The 19,051-nt window shown below is 37.5% G+C and overlaps 1 protein-coding gene across 1 annotated transcript; it reads right to left on the reverse strand.

Annotated features, from left to right (window-relative positions):
- Positions 1-17,218: 17,218 nt before the first annotated feature.
- On the reverse strand, positions 17,219-18,162 carry OR1R1 (olfactory receptor family 1 subfamily R member 1). Its single transcript, XM_054257747.2, is given in 4 exon segments — positions 17,219-17,349; positions 17,352-17,487; positions 17,489-17,643; positions 17,646-18,162. Coding segments are annotated over 4 exon segments (939 nt in total).
- Between the last annotated feature and the right edge of the window lie 889 nt (positions 18,163-19,051).

Below are 19,051 nucleotides of genomic sequence, written 5' to 3' on the forward strand. Positions count from 1 at the left end.
ATATTTTTCTTTATTATTGATGTTAAATGCATTTTTCTATACCATTATTTTAATATTATGACTTTTAAATTCTTGAGTTTTAAATTTTGACTAATTCCTTGGTTGGTTGGATTGCATCAAGTCATTTTTAAATGGCTATTACAGGCATGTTATATTTAGTGCATTTTCACATATTTCAGATTTTTTTTGTATATGTATTTATATAACTGAAGGATGACTTGGATAGGTACGAAATTGTGAAGATCTGTTTTCTCATCTATAACTTATTTTCCAAAGTAGCTGTGAAAAAATCTGACGTAAGGCTGATATTCTCTTTCCTCTGCTCACATGTGGTCATATCTCCTCCCACTGATGCATGTAGGATTATTTTTTCATCAGACTATAGTTCTGTATTTGCTGACTTTTATTATAATTTTTTATAGCATAGAAGTTTCCTTTTGATTTCCAGTCTGCACCTTCGTTTCTAGACTCTAGACAGTGTTCTGCTATTATACCTGGAAATCATCGTTTCTTTTTCTTCCTATTCTGTTCTGTAGTAAGACCAATAATTTTGTAGCAAGTTTGAAGTTTATATGCCACAATCAATATACACAAAATGAGAAATTTGTTTTTACAAATGAAAATGGAAAACAAAATTTATAATAGTATAATTATGTAAATATTACTACTGCAGAAGCAAGATGTAGGGTTGAACTCACAGATTAAAAAATGAAATCCTACATCATTAAAGCTGTGATATTCAAAGCAAAGGTTACAATCTTAATGCTAAATTTGTTTCCCTTTCTTACACTCCATACATTTCTAAAATGAGGCCACATTCCATTTGCTCATATTTGTAGCATATGTAAATTTCTCTTTTTTCCTCCCTCCCTCTCTTTTTAATTTTTGCTCTCCCCACTTCCATTTCTTTTTTTTTTCATTTTTAATGGCTGAGCCACTTGAGATAATGTTCAGACATCAAGGCACTTCATCACTATGTAATTTAGTGTTCAGAATCTCCTCAAAAGAACATTATCATACATAACTACAATGTCATTGTCACATTGTCACAAAGCATGTTTTGTATATTCACAGAATAGGCAAAGCATGCTGCTGCCTCCCCCACCAAACTGTGTACAAATGTCATTGTAGTTGTGTTAACAATACTGTTATTATCTTATTATATAATGTGATTACATTAATAATACTGTTACTACACCCAAGAAAACGTGCATTAACACACACAAATTTAACATCCAATCTAGACACAGATCCCCCCAATTATAAGGACCTACTTTATAAGAGATCTATTACCATGTAATGCACATGCTGCACCATTCACCCTTGTAAAACCTGCAATTAAATCATTTTGTATATTCACAGGCTTGTGCTCTTCAAAAATGGGCCATCAGGAGAATCACACAGAGTCCCTAAGCAGGCTTATGATCCTAAGCAGCTTATGGCTTCAGAGTTCCAAAACACTGACCCCAGGACTTGGGAGGAAACTCCCAGAATATTAACCAACACTGAAGCTATGGACAGTTTGGTGGGGGAGGCAGCAGCGTGCTTTTTGTGCTTACTCTGTGTATATACAAAAACAAATTCTAGAACATTTTTATTACCCACAAATCAATCCTGTGCCCATTAATAGCCACTCCTTGTTTTTCCCAGTCCTTCTGTCCACTCACCCATGCCTAGGAAATTTCCAGTCTACTTTATCTTTCTATGGATTTGCCTATGCTTGGTATTTTACGTAAATAGAAGCATACAGTAAGTGGCCTTATGACCACCTTCTTCAATTAGCACAGCGTTTTCAAGGTTCATCCATACTGTGGTATGTATTAGTATATATCAGTACTTCATTTATTTTTATTGCTGAATAATATTTCGTTGTGGGGGTATGCCACATTGTATTTATCTAATTATCAGCTAATAGCTATTTCCACTTTGGAGCTATTATGAATAATGTTTCTGTGAACATTCATGTACAAGCATTTATTTGAGTACTAATTCTTTTTACGTATATATCTAGTTGTGGAATTGCTAGGTCATATGATCCTAGCTATTTTAACTAGGTAATTCTATTTTAACTCTTTGAAGATTTGCCAAAATAGTTTTCCATAGCAACTGTATCATTTTACTGTCCCACCAGCAATGTATCAGGGCTCCAATTTCTCCACATTCTCCTCAACACCTGTTATTTGTCATTTAAAAAAGTATAGCCATGCTAGTGGGTGATTAGCTATTTTTAAAACCTTCTTTAAATATTTTAATGTCCTTAGTTGGTGACTAATGATATTGAGCATCTTTTCATGTTCTTGGTCATTTGAACATCTTCTTTGGAGAAATATCTGTTGAAGTCCTTTGCTTATTTAAAAAACCTGGTTGTTTGCGTTTTTGTTGTTAAATTGTAATGGTTTTAAAAAATGCATTCTACATACCAGATATATGATTTGCAAATATTTTTTCTCATTTGTGAGTTGTCTTTTTACCTTCTTGATGGTGTCCCTTGAGGTACAAAAATGTTAAATTCATCTATTTCTTCTGTTGCTTATGATTTTGGTGTCATATCCAAGGAACCACTGCCAAATCCAATGCCATGAAGACTTACCATTACATTTTCTTCTAAGAGTTTTATAGTTTTAGCTCTTACATTTAAGTCTTTCATTCATTTTGAGCTAATTTTTCTACATAGTGTGAAGTAAGGGTCCAATTTTATTCTTTTGCATGTGGACATCCAGTTGTCCCAGCATCATTTGTTGAAAAGACTACTCTTTCCTTGTTGAATGATCCGGCAGTCTTGTAAAAATCAATTGACTATAAATGCATGAGTTTGCTTTTGGATTCTCAATTCTATTCCATTGACCTATGTGTCTATCCTTATGTCAGTTTTGATTACTGTAACTTTGTAGTATGTTTTGGAATTGGGAAGTGAGCCCTCCAATTTTGCTTTTTTTTTCTTCAAGATTGTTTTGGCTGTTCAAGGTCCCTTGAATGTTCATATGCATTTTTGGATCAGCCTTTTCATTTCTGTGGAAAAGACATTTGAGATTTTGATAGGGATTGCATTGAATCCATAAGTCACTTTGGGTAGTATCGTCATCTTAAAAATAATAAATCTTCCAAGCCATGAACAGAATATGTAGTTCTATTCATTTAAGACTTAAATTTCTTTCAGTAGTGTTTTGTAGTTTTCAGTGTACAAGTTTTATTATTTATTATTTAATTAATTTCAGTGTACACATTAATTACAAAATAAGTAATTATTTACTAATTAATTACTAAATAAGTGATTAATTAAATAATAAAAATTAAATAATTAATTTAAATTTAAATAAAGCTTAAGAAAACCACAAAAACTCAAAGAGATCAGCATGTGGTTGTGAAGCCAAGAAAGTCAGATTCTTATTTGTAGAACAGAAAATAGATATTTTTGTCTATAACAGAGATTATTCTAAACCTAATTAAAGAATAGGAAGCTAATAAATGCCAAAACACTGTTTAATTTAGTATACAAAAATGTAATAATTATTTATTATTATTATTATACTTTAAGTTCTGAGGTACACATGCAGAATGTGCAGGATTGTTACACAGGTAAACACGTGCCATGGAGGTTTACTGCATCCATCCCCCCATCATCTACATTAGGTATTTCTCCTGATGTTAGCCCTCCCCAATCCCCTCTCCCTGCTATCCCTCCCCTAATGCCCAACCCCCTGACAGGCCCCAGTGTGTGATGTTCCCCTCCCTGTGTCCATGTGTTCTCATTGTTCAATACCCACTTAAGAGTGAGAACATGCAGTGTTTGGTTTTCTGTTCTTCTGTCAGTTTGCTGAGAATGATGGTTTCCAGCTTCATTCATGTCCCTGCAAAAGACATGAACTCGTTTTTTATGCTGCATAATATTCCATGGTATATATGTTCCACATTTTCTTTATCCAGTCTATTATTGATGGGCATTTGGGTTGGTTCCAAGTCTTTGCTATTGTGAACAGGGCCACAATAAGCATATGTGTGCATGTGTCTTTATAGTTGAATGTTTTATAATCCAATACCCAGTAATGGGATTGCTGGGTCAAATGGAATTTCTAGTTCCAGATCCTTGAGGAATTGCCACACTGTCTTCCACAATGGTTGAACTAATTTATACTCCCACCAACAGTGTGAAAGCGTTCCTATTTCTCCACATCCTCTCCAGCATCTGTTGTCTCTCGATTTTTTAATGATCACCATTCTAACTGGCATGAGATGGTATCTTAATGTGGTTCGATTTGCATTTCTCTAACAACCAGTAATGATGAGCTTTTCTTTCATATGTTTGTTGGCAGCATAAGTGTTTTCTTTTGAGAAGTGTCTGTTCATGTCTTTCTCCCACAATTTGATGGGGTTGCTTTTTTCTTGTAAATTTAAGTTCTTTGTAGATTTTGGTTATTAGCCCTTTGTCAGATGGGTAGATTGCAAAATTTTTTTCCCATTCTGTTGGTTGCCAGTTCACTCTGATGATAGTTTATTTTGCTGTGCTGAAGCTCTTAAGTTTAACTAGATCCCATTTGTCTATTTTGTCTTTTGTACTTCTTCCTTTCCAATTTGGATATCTGTTCATTTCTTCTCACCTAATCCCTCTGGCTAGAACTTCCAATACATTATTGAATAGCAGTGGTGAAAGTGAGTGGGCATCCTTGCCTTGTTCTTGATCTTCAGAGAAATGTTTTTAGTCTTTCATCATTGAGTATGAGGTTAGCATTGGGTTTTCCATAGGAGCCCTTTACCATTTTAAGGAAAGTCCTCTTCTATTCTTAGAGTGCTATGTGTTTTTATCATGAAAGGGTATTCAATTGTCTAATGCTTTCCTGTATCAGTTGAGATGACCATGAGGTTGTTTTTTCCACTTTGTTCCATTAATGTGGTGTACTACATTGATTGATTTTCATATTGAGCCACGCTTGCATTCCTAGAATAAATGCCATTTAGTTACAGTACATTATTCTTTCATTATGCTATTGGATTTCGTTTCAGGGTACCTTATGATGAAGAAATTTCACTTCTGGGAATTGGTAGAGATTGGCTAAAGTTATGTGCAGGGTTTATTAAAGAAAACTTATTCCATTGCAGTTTATTATTAAAGAATTTTAAATAGCGAATGAGTAAACTGGTATACAACAGAAAGGACCCCAGTGTCTCTAAACCTCTTCCAAGAAATAGGCTTCATATTTATGAGGTAGGAGACTGTGAAGTAATTGCAAATCCCTGTTCAAATTCCCTTAGGTTTAGAAATAATGCTTGCTTGCTGATTTGTCCTATCAACGTCCTAATCAAGATAAAAGGAAAGCCTGTTCAGATGTCCCTATGACCTGTCCTGAGCGAAGCTGTTAAAAATAGAAAAGGCCAGGTACAGTGGCTCACACCTGTAATCTCAGCACTTTGGGAGGCCAAGGTGGGTGGATCACCTGAGGCCAGGAGTTCGAGACCAGCCTGGCCAACATGGTGAAACCCCTGTTTCTACTAAAAATATAAAAATTAGCCAGATGTGTTGGCACATGCCTGTAATTCCAGCTACTCGGGAGACTGAGATTCTTATCGCTTGAACCTGAGCAGCAGAGGTTGCAGTGAGCTGAGATTGCTTCATTGCATTCCAGCTTGGTTGACGGAGCAAGATCTCACAAAACAAAACAAAACAACCTGTTCCATTGCCAGCAGTCATCCAGTGCTGCTAGCAGAGACTTAGATGGTAAGTCCAGGGCAAGCAACCCACTGCTGAGTTCAGAGGCACTGAAGCTGTTTGACGAGTTGAAGAATCCTGGCTGGAAGCAGTGTACATTATACCTGGTATTATTGTTGATAAAGAATAAAGGGAGAGCAAAATCTTTTAATAGGATTGTCTAGGGGTCCTATAATTTCCATTTTATTGCAATTTAGAGAATTAAAGAATGCTCTCATCCAGCGAGAGGATAAGGTACAACTTTGACTGACTCTAACACATTATGTTAAGGAAGAAGCTTTTTATTTTATTCTGAACTTTGATCAGGAATTGGTATTGATTTTTAAAGATGTCTTTTACCTCTGATGAGGTAATCCTAAATTTTTAAATCGAACATATTAGCATGATTTTAAATATGAAAAGATGGGTTTATTGGTGTTTTAGACATCATTTTGATATCTGTTTTCACAGATAGAACTGGTCTATAATGTTATTCATGTCTGTTGGGTTTTTCGTCAGTAAATCAGGTAGCTATCTTAATTTGACTTAATTTTAGGTTCTGGAATATGTTATATAGAGCCTGGGGATTATTCCTTGAAAGTTCAAAAAGGGAATAAGCTTCCCCACCCAAGGACTACTAAAATTGTGATATAATTTAAATATAGTGCACAAAATCTAAGCATACAGCTTGCTGAATTTGACACCTGTGCAGCCCCTGTATGGATTAAGATATAGAGAATTTATGTCACTTCAGAAATGTTCCCTGTGCCCCCTCCTTGTCAGTCCCTACCCACATCCAGAGGCAGCAACTACTATGGTTTCTAGTACCAGAGATGAGATTTGCCAGATCATAAACTTTAAATAGATGGAATCATACAACATTTTTTTGAGTCTGGATTCTTTTACTCAACATAATGTTTTAAAGATTTATCTATGTTGTGTGGATAGTCAGAGTTCAGTCTTTTTCACTGCTATATAGTATACCATTGAAATGATTATGCCATAGTTTATTTATTCCTTCTGCTGATGAACATTTGGATTTCTCAGTTTTAGCTACTATGACTAAAGCTTCTGTGAAAATTCTAATGCACACCTTTTGCTGGACACTTGTTTTCATTTATTTTGGATACCTCAGGAGCAAAATTTCTGGGCTGTAGATTGGGCAAATATTAAAACTTTGGGAACCACAAATAGTACACGAAGCAGTTTTATTTATTTATTTATCTATCTTGAGACGAAGTTTTACTCTTGTTGCCTAGGCTGGAATGCCATAGTGCAATCTCGGCAGGGTGCAATGATGCAATCTTGGCTCACTGCAACCTCCACCTCCTGGATTCAAGCAATTCTCCTGCCTCAGCCTCCCAAGTAGCTGGAATTACAGGCACCTGCCACCATGCCCAGCTAATTTTTGTGTTTTTAGTAGAGACAAGGTTTCACCATGTTGGTCAGGCTGGTCTCGAACTCATGACCTCAGATGATCCACCTGCCTTGGTCTCCCAAATTGCTGGAATTACAGGCATGTCCAGCCCGTTTTATTCTTTTACATTCTTTTTTTTTTTTTGAGATGGAGTTTCACTCTTGTTACCCAGGCTGGAGTGCAATGGCATGATCTCGGCTCACCGCAACCTCTGCCTCCTGGGTTCAGGCAATTCTCCTGCCTCAGCCTCCTGAGTAGCTGGGATTACAGGCATGTGCCACAGTGCCCAGCTAATTTTTTGTATTTTTAGTAGAGACGGGGTTTCACCATGTTGACCAGGATGGTCTCGATCTCTTGACCTCGTGATCTACCCGCCTCGGCCTCCCAAAGTGCTGGGATTACAGGCATGAGCCACCGCGCCCGGCCCTCTTTTACATTCTTACTAGCAATACATGAGGGTGTTAATTGCTCCACATCCTGGCTAACACTTGATATTATCAATCTTTCGTTTCTAGCCATTCTGGTAGGTATGTAGTAATACCTTATTATGATTTTAATTTGCATTTCCCTGATGAATAATAATGTTGAGCATGTTTTCATATGCTTATGGTCACCTTCAAGACTTTCATTAGAGATGTTTTTTTCAGTTTATTTTATATTTATTACTCTTCATTTTCCCTTCTTAAATATTTATTTTAATGGTCTGTTCAGACATTGTATATATTATTGAGCCAGCTTTTGCTGTTTGTCTTTGCTTAGAAAAGTCTTATTTTGATTTTTAAATTTACTTGAGAAGTTTTAGAAAGATTAAAAATATCTTCCTTTGTTAATTATATATTTTTTTTAAACAATTCTGAATGTTGTATCTTTGCCTTAATTTTTTTAAAAATTAGATTTCCCAATTTTGTCTATTTTGCTGATCTTTGGAGAAAAAACTTTCAAATTATTTTATCAACTTTGCTGTTTTTCTGATTCCATTTTGTTAATATGTGCTTTGTTAATCACTTAATCCTATTTATTTGAGTTTTTGCCACTCCTTTTCTATCCTTTTCAGCTTACACTTTATTGATTTATTTTCCGGTTTAGTTTTTAAGTAAGTCAAGCATTACTTTTTCTTCTGTGATGAATACTCTATGTAGTATTTGTAGTATTTTTAAAAAATTTCTTATTGGAGCATTGTTACTTTATTGATTGCTTATTTGACACAAAGGCTGTTTAGGAGAGTCTTAATATAATCTCATAGCATTATGTTCGGGTAATGTGGCCTTTACAATTTCTATTTTTGGGCTTTAAGTTCCTTATAAGAAGTTGTGATTCTTTATTATCCGTGATATGTTGTGTGGAATAAAGAAAGATGATGATATATAATTAAATGAAGACCAAATAGACATGCAGACAAGTGACTCTCATGGTGAAGGAGATAGACATGGTCCTTGCCCTCATGAAGGTTCCTCTCTAGAGGCTACCTTATGTTAAGCAGCTCAGTGAGATTTGAGCACAGACATTCCTTATTTAGAAGACTGGGGCTGAAGTCCACAGCCACGTCAGTGTTTTGCTTCTGCCAAATGTATCAGTTCAATGAGGAATATACTCCAATTTATTATGTACATTTCTTATGATTTTTTACTCTCCAGGATCATTATTTCTCATCTTAGCAACCTATTCTGTTCTTAATCTTCTTTTCATGTTTTGACTATTCACCTAATAATCATATTCTGAAATTAGCTCTTCTTCCTGAAGTAAGTGTACAAACCATTTTTTAGATAACAATGGATTACTTGTTTCTGATAATGTTCATATTTTGGATAATGTTCATATTTTGCCTTACATCTGTTAAATGTAAAATAAATATATTTCTGTGATTGATGAACAAGATGGAAACCCCTACTATGCTAAAATAAATAAATAAATAAATATTAATTGATTTAAATACATTTTCGTGTTTTAAAAATAAATTTACACATTTAAAAAATCCCATCTTCCAGTTCTGTGAAGAAAGTCAATATGAGGCCAACAATCATATGAAAAAATGCTCATCGTCACTGGTCATCAGAGAGATGTAAATCAAAACCACATTGAGATACCATCTCACGTCAGTTAGAATGGCGATCATTAAAAAATCTGGAGACAACAGATGCTGGAGAGGATGTGGAGAAAAAGGAACACTTTTACACTGTTGGTGGGAGTGTAAATTAGTTCAACCATTGTGGAAGACAGTGTGGCGATTCCTCAAGGCCTTAGAAATAGAAATTCCATTTGACCCAGCAATCCCATTACTGGGTATATATCCAAAAGACTATAAATCGTTCTACTATAAGGACACATGTACACGAATGTTCATTGCAGCACTGTTTACAATAGCAAAGACCTGGAATCAACCCAAATGCCCATTGATGATAGACTGGATTGGAAAAATGTGGCACATATACACCATGGAATATTATGCAGCAATCAGAAATGATGAGTTCGTGTCGTTTGTAGGGACATGGATGAATCTGGAGAACGTCATCCTCAGCAAACTGACACAACAACAGAAAATGAAACACCGCATATTCTCACTCATAGGCGGGTGATGAAAAATGAGAACACATGGACACAGAAAGGGGAGTACTAAACACTGGGGTCTATTGGGGGGAAAAGGGGAGGGCCAGTGGGAGGGGGAGGTGGGGAGGGATAGCCTGGGGAGAAATGCCAAATGTGGGTGAAGGGGTGAAAGCCAACAGAACACACTGCCATGTGTGTACCTATGCAACTGTATTGCATCCTCTGCACATGTACCCCAAAACCTAAAATGCAATAAAAAAAAAATAAGAAAAAAAAATCCCATCTTAAAAAATCTTCCTAATAATGAGAATTTGACTTCATTTCTTCCAAATATTTTTACTGATTACTAAAATAATACTCACTGGAAAACATCCAAACAACAAAGAAATAAAGCAGAATGTAAGGGTCCCCCACAGTTCCGCTCCTCTCCCTCATAAAGGCAGTCAAAAGCTGAGGAGTATTACTCCAGATTGTCCATGAACAGACTACCATCATATATAATCAGGAAGCAGGGCTACGTAATACATGAAATTTTAAAATGGTTTTCATTTAAAATGAATTCTGATTTCATCAATATAAAGAGATGTAACTTCTTTAGAAGCTATACAGTATTTTGTTAAATCAATGCATTTATCATGATTTATTTAAATAATCTGCTCCTGATAAACATTTAGATTGTTTTCAGTTTTTAATTATTTTGAACAATGTTCAATTTTATATTTTGGTTCATATATTTTTGTAAGTTTTTTTTCTGTGTTTCTATGACACATTCTTAGAAATGGGTGTGTTAGATCAGAGGATATGAACATTTTATAGTGGGATAGAAATTGCCAGATTGCCTCCACAAAAGTTCCACTATAAGCTCCCTCCAAAAGTAAATGACAGTGGCTGTTTCTTTATAATGTCCCCAACAGTGGATATTTTGCTTTCAAAATTTTTGTCACTCTCCTATCCAAAATATCATATTTTCCTGTTTTTAAATTGGATGTCCATATGTATCAGTGAAGTCAAATATCTCTTTATATTCATTAGCCACATTTTCTTTTATGTATTATTTGTGCATGTTGCTTTGATACAATGTTTTTCTTACAATGGATAGTGTCACTTTATCTGACTTATAGATGACATGTCTCTCAGTTTGTTATTCATGCATCGGTAGGGTGTATTTTCTCCTTATTAAAGCTTTTAAATTTCAATGTAGATGAATATGTTTATTTTTACTTTCTGATTTTTAAAACATGTTTAAAAAGGACTTTTCAGATTTTTTTTCTATCCAAAATGATGTCATCCTGTTTTTTCTTTAGTTCTTGTACAGTTTTAGTTTCTACATCTCTTATCTTTGATTCCCTTGAAATTTGGTTTAATGAAAATTGTCACATTTCTCTTCTCCTCTTCCCCAGCAAGTCAGTTGTCCAAACCTTTGCTAATTAAAAAATATTATATTTATATTAAGCATTCATATATATTTATATATACTTATACATACACACACATATATACACATATACATATATATACATATGTACGGTTGACACACCACTGCCACACAGTCACAACACGTGGTTGCCAGGAGGTAGCTCTCAGTGATGCCCAGAGCCACTTTTGCAACTATCTACCTTACTAAATTCTCATGATTTTTAATAAGGATTTTCAGTGAAATGTTTTGGGTATCAGAGATTTACAATTCAAAGCTAACAAATTTCTGATAAGTATGCTTACTCCTTTCGAATATTTAGTTATATTATTTTTCCTTTTCTAATTCCACTAAACACTACTTCAAGAATAATGTCAAGTTTAACTCTGAACTCTATTTGATTGATGTAATTTTATTTTTGTGCTAGTACTATATAAGGTGTATTTCATAATAGCACATTTTAAGTATCTGTGTGATGAGCCCAGTTCAAAATTCTCTTTCAAAACTTTCTTGACACATTTTTTCTTTCAAATATGCTTAAGATTTATTTTGTTAAATCCCAGTGAAAATGTTTTTGAGAAATTACATTGTATTTTCATCACACTACTGGTACCACATGGAGTTATAGATTTATTATGGAAAATTGGCTATTTGTTAAGAAGCATTTGCTATTTATACAGTTGCCTTACAAATTATAAATAAGAAATATTTTGGCACTTACTCAAGCTTTCTTAACTTAGTTGAATTCTGTAAATTTCTTAATTTGGTGTGTGTGCATTATGTTCTACTGTTACTCCTCAGTGTCTTACATGTTTAAAGTATGTTAGAAGGGTGCACTCTTGTGTTTTCTGACAGGTAATTTTTTGTACATGGAAAAGTTATTGTTTTGTATATCACTTTACAACAATCTACCTTAGTTTATTATCACAGTTTTTAACAAGGATTTTCAGTTAAATGTCTTGGGTATCAGAGATCTACAATTCAAAGCTAACAAAATTCTGATAAGTATGCTTACTCCTTTCGAGTATTCAGTTATATTCTTTCTCCTTTTTTAATTCCACTGAACACTACTTCAAGAATAATGTCAAGTGACAGTGTTTCTGACAAGAGTTTAGATGTTGGTGTGGGGCCCTGCCCTTTGTTCTCCCACTCTCCGGTGAGAAGATGATAGAATCTTCCCAATAGTTCTGGTTATTGGAGGATACAGTAGACTTACTCAACTTGTTCGGTGGTACTTTGAGAGGAGAAAGCTTTTCAGACGAGCTGCCACCACATGGAGCAGCCATGTAATGGCAGCACTTAAGTGTAGGCAAGGGTCTAAAATACCACCTCTACCCTGCACACACACACAAACGTGACTCTTCTCAGCCATCTTGGGCCATGGAGAGCTGAAACATCCTTACACACACTGGTGTAGCCTAGACAGTAGCTAGAAGTCGAGAACCAGTGTGTCTCCAAAAGCTGTCATGATACGGAATGAGGGGACCTGTGGCAGAGGCTAAGATCAGAGCCCAGGGCCAGAGGGAAGACATGGCTGAGTCTAAGATCAGCAGGACTGGTAAGACTGGGGAAGACTGTCAGCTTTCTTGCCAAAAGAACAGTCATGTATGGTGCATGGTAATATAAGAGATGTTCAGTTGCATCAGTAGTGGGAATCAGCAAGACAACCCTTTCCCAAAGTCAAGATGAGCTATAAGCCTCACGAATCTAGAAAAAGGGCTAGTCTGAGTCCAGTGGTGTTTTACAACCAGTTATAGATTTATTTGTAGTAGAATTACCATTAATTAAGCTAAATGTTGGCTCTTTGGAAATATTAATATAACAGGTAAAACTCTGGCATGTAAGACAAAACAAAAAAGACAAAAGGCACAAGCAGAACTCTAGTGAAGAAAAAGGAACAAAAATGGATAGCTGAGAGGCAATTTAAAAATGGAAAGAAAATGTGGGCAAAATTATGTTCTAGGGACTTACGTAATACTAAAACTTAGTGAGATACAAAAGATTGCATAGACTACAAATCATTGTAGATAAAATCCTTAGACTTACAACTTTGGGACAGCGACCTGGTTTCTCTAAGTCTGTCTTCTCTCCCATATAATGAGAAAAATGGAACTTTCTGGCGTTCAATTGAGGCATATGAATAGAACACTTAGGACAGGGCCTGCCATGTAACAGTTCATCACTAAACGTTAGCTTTTATCATTTTTGTTGCAAGAATTTCCATTACAACCTTGCAATAGTGAAAAATTAGAAAACCATTAATATTTGTCAATAAGGGAATGATTAAAGTGTGGAGGATCCACAGTATAGGACTGTATAGCATGAAGTTAAGAATGAGGGCATTCTATTTGCACCATAAGCAAGGTCTTCTAGATGCATTGTTTCATGAAAAAAGAAAACTGCAGAATAATATATACATAGAATGATACTGTTTATGTTTCAAAACCAGAGCAAGAGAGCAAGACAGAAATTGAACCGATAATGGGGATGGTGGTGGAGGTTGATTTGGGTGGAAAAGAGAATTTTATCTTTAACTCTAAATTGTTACAATAAAAATGGTGGATATAGTAAATAGGAAAAGAACTGAAAAGTTTTTAAGCCACTTATTTTAAATAACTAGGATCTTGAAGTTTCTCCGAGTCTGCAGGGGCATTCGACAACACCTCCTTAACATCTCTTTCAGATCCTCCCCTGGGCCGGGTGTGATGACTCATGCCTGCAATCCCAGCACTTTGGGAGGCTGAGGTGGGCAGATCACTTGAGGCCAGGAGTTTGAGACCAGCCTGGCCAACATGGCGAAACCCAGTCTCTAGTAAAGAAAATACAAAACAATTAGCTGGGTGTGGTGGCGGGCGCCTGCAATCCTGGCTACTCAAGAAACTGAGGCAGGAGAATCACTTGAACTGGGGAGGCGGAGGTTGTAGTGAGTGGAGATCAGGCCACTGCACTCCAAACTGGGCAATAGAGTGAGACACTGTCTTAAAGAAGAAATTCCTCCACTGTTTCTCAAGCTTCCTGTCTACCCACTGTGCTACTGCTAGTCAAACTCTTCCTTCTCCTTTTCTGGTTTTTTTTAAATTTATTTTTATTTTTTTTTGCTTCCAGTCCAGTTGCTGAAGGGGTTTCTGATAGGTTTGGGCATAGTAAATATAAACAAAAAATATTATATGGCTTTTTGAGCAGTTATAACAGGTCATTTCATTTCTTTTCTTTTTTTCTTTTAAGAAAGAAAAGAAAGAAGGAAGGAAGGAAATAAAGACATAAAAATAGAAAGAAAGAAAAAAAAGAAAAGAAAGAAGGAGGAAGAGAAAGAGGGAGAGAGAACGGGAGTCTTGCTCTATTGCCCAGTCTAGAATGCAGTCTGAAAATGGTCATTAAAAACCTCTTTTATGCCGATAATTGTGCTTGATAATGGAGACAGGAAGGAATAACGGAGGAAGATAACAAACAAGCAGCCAACCAATATTTCATTTAAACCTGTGAAATGCTATGCATTTGCTCAGGAGTAATTTACTTCCACTTACGTGGTCACTTATAGAGTAGGTGTGATGTGGTGCTGAGAAGAATGTATATTCTGTGGATTTGGGATGGAGAGTTCTGTAAATGTCTATCAGGTTTGCTTGTTCCAGGTCTGAGTTCAAGTCCTGGATATCCTTGTTAATTTTCTGTCTGGTTGATCTGTCTAATATTGACGATGGAGTGTTAAAGTCTCCCACTATTATTGTGTGGGAGTCTAAGTCTCTTTGTAAGTCATTAAGAACTTGTCTTATGTATCTGGGTGCTCCTGTATTGGGTCCATATATATTTAGGATCATTAGCTCTTCTTCTTGTATCAATCCTTTTACCATTATGTAATGTCCTTCTTTGTCTCTTTTGATCTTTGTTGCTTTAAAGCCTATTTTATCAGAGACGAGAATTACAGCTCCTGCTTTTTTTTTTTTTACTCTCCATTTGGTTAGTAAATCTTCCTCCATCCCTTTATTTTGAGACTTTGTATATCCTTGCATGTGAGATAGGTCTGGATACAGCATACCAATGGGTTTTGGCTTTTTATCCAAGTTGCCTATCTGTGTCTTTTGATTGGGGCATTTAGTCCATTTAAATTTAGGGTTAATATTGATATGTGTGAATTTGATACTGTCATTTAATGCTAGCTGGCTGTTTTGCTCATTAGTTGACACAGATTCTTCATTATGTTGGTGCTCTTTACCTTTTGGTATGTTTTTAGAATGGCTGATACTGGTTGTTCCTTTCTATATGTAGGACTTCTTTAAGAAGGTCTTGTAAAGCAGGTCTGGTGGTGATGAAATCTCTGAGTACTTGCTTGTTGACAAAAAATTTTATTTTTCCTTGGCTTATGAAGCTTAGTTTGGCTGGATATGAAATCCTGGGTTGAAAGTTCTTTTCTTTAAGGATGTTGAATTTTGGCCCTCACTCTCTTCTGGCTTGTAGAGTTTCTGCTGAGAGATCTGCTGTGAGTCTGATGGGCTTTCCTTTATGGGTAACCCGACTTTTCTCTCTGGCTGCCCTTAGCATTTTCTCCTTCATTTCAACCCTGGTGAATCTGATGATTATGTGCCTTGGGGTTGCTCTTCTTGAGGAATATCTTTGTGGTGTTCTCTGTATTTCCTGGAGTTGAATATTGGCCTGCCTTGCTAGGTTGGGAAAGTTTTCCTGAATAATATACTGAAGATTATTTTCCAACTTGGATTCATTCTCTTCGTCACATTCAGGTACACCTATCAAATGTAGATTAGGTCTTTTCACATAGTCCCATATTTCTTGGAGACTTTGTTCATTCCTTTTTACCCTTTTTTCTCTAATCTTGTCTTCTCATTTTATTTCATTGAGTTTATCTTTGACCTCTGATATGCTTTCTTCTGCTTGGTCAATTTGACTGCTAAAACTTGTGCATGCTTCATGAAGTTCTCGTGTTGTCTTTTTCAGCTCCATCAATTCACTTATATTCCTCTCTAAATTGGCTATTCTCATTAGCATTTCATCAAATCTTTTTTCAAGGTTTGTAGTTTCTTTGCATTGGGTTAGAATATGTTCTTTTAGCTCACAGAAGTTTCTTATTATCCACCTTCTGAAGCCTGATTCTGTCAATTCATCACACTCATTCTCCATCAGGCCTTGTTTCCTTGCTGATGAGGAGTTGTGATCCCTTGTAGAAGGAGAGGCATTCTGATTTCAGGTATTTTAAGCCTTTTTGCACTGGTTGCTTCCCATCTTTGTGAATTTATCCACCTGTCGTCTTTATAGTTGCTGACTTTCAAATTGGGTCTCTGAGTGGACGTCCAGTTTGTTGGTGATGAAGTCATTTCTGTTTTTTAGTTTGCCTTAGGCAGACGCTCCTCCCCCACAGAGCTGGACCTTCCTGGGTTCAGCTGTGTTTGCTGTAAAACTCTCAACCCACAGCATTTCCAATTGCTGTTTTTTTGTGAGGGTGGGACCAGCCCAGCCTGATCACCTGGCTCTCTGCCTCAGAGCCTTTTTTTTTTTAAAGGCACTGGGATCTATGTAATTTCCCGTGCAGTGACCCACTGCACCAGCTGAAACAGCAGCGCTGAGATTTGTGGCACTTTTAGCCTGGGAATCCTCTGGCCTGGCTCCCTGTTTCAGTCCCCTCTTCAATCAGCTAAATTGGTAACTCTGCCCTCCCAGAACTCCAAATGCAAACCAAAGGGGCACAGCATGCCGGCAAAACAGCCATGCCGGCCAAAAGATTCATGCTTGTGACCCATGGGGCTCCTCCGCCTGGGAATCTCCTGGTCCGTGGGCAACAAAAATCCATCTGGAAATGTGGCATCCACTCACTCTCTGTGCTTTCACTGGGAGCTGCAATCCTGAGCTGCTCCTAGTCGGCCATCTTGGATCCCTCTCCTCTCCTTCTTTTCAAATGACTTCCCTGCCTTCAGTTGCTGTCTTTTCATTTTTCCTAAATTTAAAAGTAGAATCTAACTCACACATTCAGAAAACACAGAAACGAATCTAACCTACTATGTATCTGTCACTACCGTGAACACTTAGTCATTTTTACTTCAGGTCTAATTTTTTTATTTAACAAGAAATAAGGGAGGATAGATGGAAATTAATAGTGCTTTGGAAAGCCAAAAGCCAAAATTGTTAAAATGAAAATGCCAGTGAGCCAGATTTGCCCTCACACCTCCTGGGGTGCAGCCCTCCATCTGAGCCCCCTTTTCAGGGCACCCTTGACTTCTTTGTTCCAAAGGCTGTAGATGAAAGGACTCAAGGTCAGTGTGATGACCACACAGACAGTCATAGCAGGCAGTCATAGCAGGCCGAGTAGGCAGACAATGGCCAGAAATACACGGAGAGGACAGAGCCAAAGAAAAGTGCCACCGCCACCAGATGGACCTCACAGGTGGATAAGGCACGGAGCTGACCCCCAGCGGAGCGCACGCCCAAGCACCACAACCAGGATGTGCACATATGAGAGAGTCATGAGGAGCAGTGGGGCCACCACCATGGCCAAGCCCTCGGAAAAGATGGCCATCTCCGCAGCAAAGGTGTCCGAGGTCACCAAGCTCAGCATCACCGCCATGTCGTAGAAGAAGTGGTGCATGGGGCAGCACAGGGGTAGGAGAGCATGGAGAGGAACAGTGTGTGCAGCAGCAAATGCAGGTGTGCCACAACCCAGGACGCATGCACCAGCGTGGTGCAGTGTCGTGGCATCATCAGCATGACATAGCGGAGGGGTTGACACACTGCTGCTGCACTGTCATAAGACATGGCCACCAGGAGGTAGCTCTCAGTGATGCCCAGAGCCATGAAGAGGTACATCTGGGCAAAGCACGCCTGGAAGGACACAGCCTGGCCCAGATGGGGCAGGATGGCCGGCAGCCTGGGGACTGTGACAGTGGCAAAGCAGAAGTCCACAAGGCTCAGGTGACCCAAGAAGTAATACATGGGGGCCTGGAGGGCCCTGCCAGACCTCACCAGCACCACCATACTCAGGTTTCCCAGGGCGTTGAGAAGGTAGACACCAAGGAAGAGCAGGAACAGCAGCAGGTGGGCGTCTGTTCCATCCACCAGGCCGAGGAGGAGGAACACTGGGGCAGAGGTGAGGTTGGTCGATACCATGGAGTGTACCAACAGGTGGGACTGCTGAGGGGAGAGAGGAGGCAGCCGGCCAAAATTCTGGAACTCTGGATAGACTTCCTGCATGTTGTGGTTCCACATATACATTTTAATATGTATGTTTGTAGATTTTTATAGATAAATTTCTTCTTGCCAAAATGGATTGAAAAATCATGTTGCTCATCTAATAATTGTAATTTTATGAAGAAACTGAATCTCAGAAGAGTAATCTAGCATAGTGGGTAACTCTCAAGCTTTGGTGTAGGTCAGACCCGCTTTGAATCCTGGCTGGACCACACAGGTATTGCGACCTCTCTGAGCCTCATTAAAGTTTCTTCTTTAATGAGGAAAATATTAATAACTACCCCAGAATTGGTTGTGTTACAAGTAAAATGCTCAGTGCTGCAAAGTGGAACTAACATTTAGGCAAAAGTTTTCTCAGCAAGGCAATTTACTTCTATAGAAGGGCATCTCCTGCATGCAAGGGAGAACACCTAGAACAAAGGAGAACACCAGTTTTTATTCTTAACGCAGACCCTGTTCCTGTATCTTCCCCCGTGGGCTGAGTTCACACTGCACAATCTAGGCTAGTTCTGATTCGCCACTGTTGACATCATTGGGGAGCAAGGGTAGGCTTTTGAGTGATGGGAAATGCTTGGGCGTGTTTAGGCACAGCAGAGATGAAGGCTGAGAGATGAATGGGTAATATTACTTCTTAGAATAGAAAGAAGAACTAGAAACTGAAATCTTTTGAAGAGGAACTATTTGTTCTTAACAGTTGTGAGATACAGTGAATAAGTTTAAAATACTTAGCACAGTGCCTGGTATATTATAAGCACTTGAAACTCCTCTACCTATCTATGTATCTATCTATCTTCTATCAATCTCTACT

Source organism: Callithrix jacchus, chromosome 1 (assembly GCF_049354715.1).
Source record: "Callithrix jacchus isolate 240 chromosome 1, calJac240_pri, whole genome shotgun sequence".
Lineage (NCBI taxonomy): Eukaryota > Metazoa > Chordata > Mammalia > Primates > Cebidae > Callithrix > Callithrix jacchus.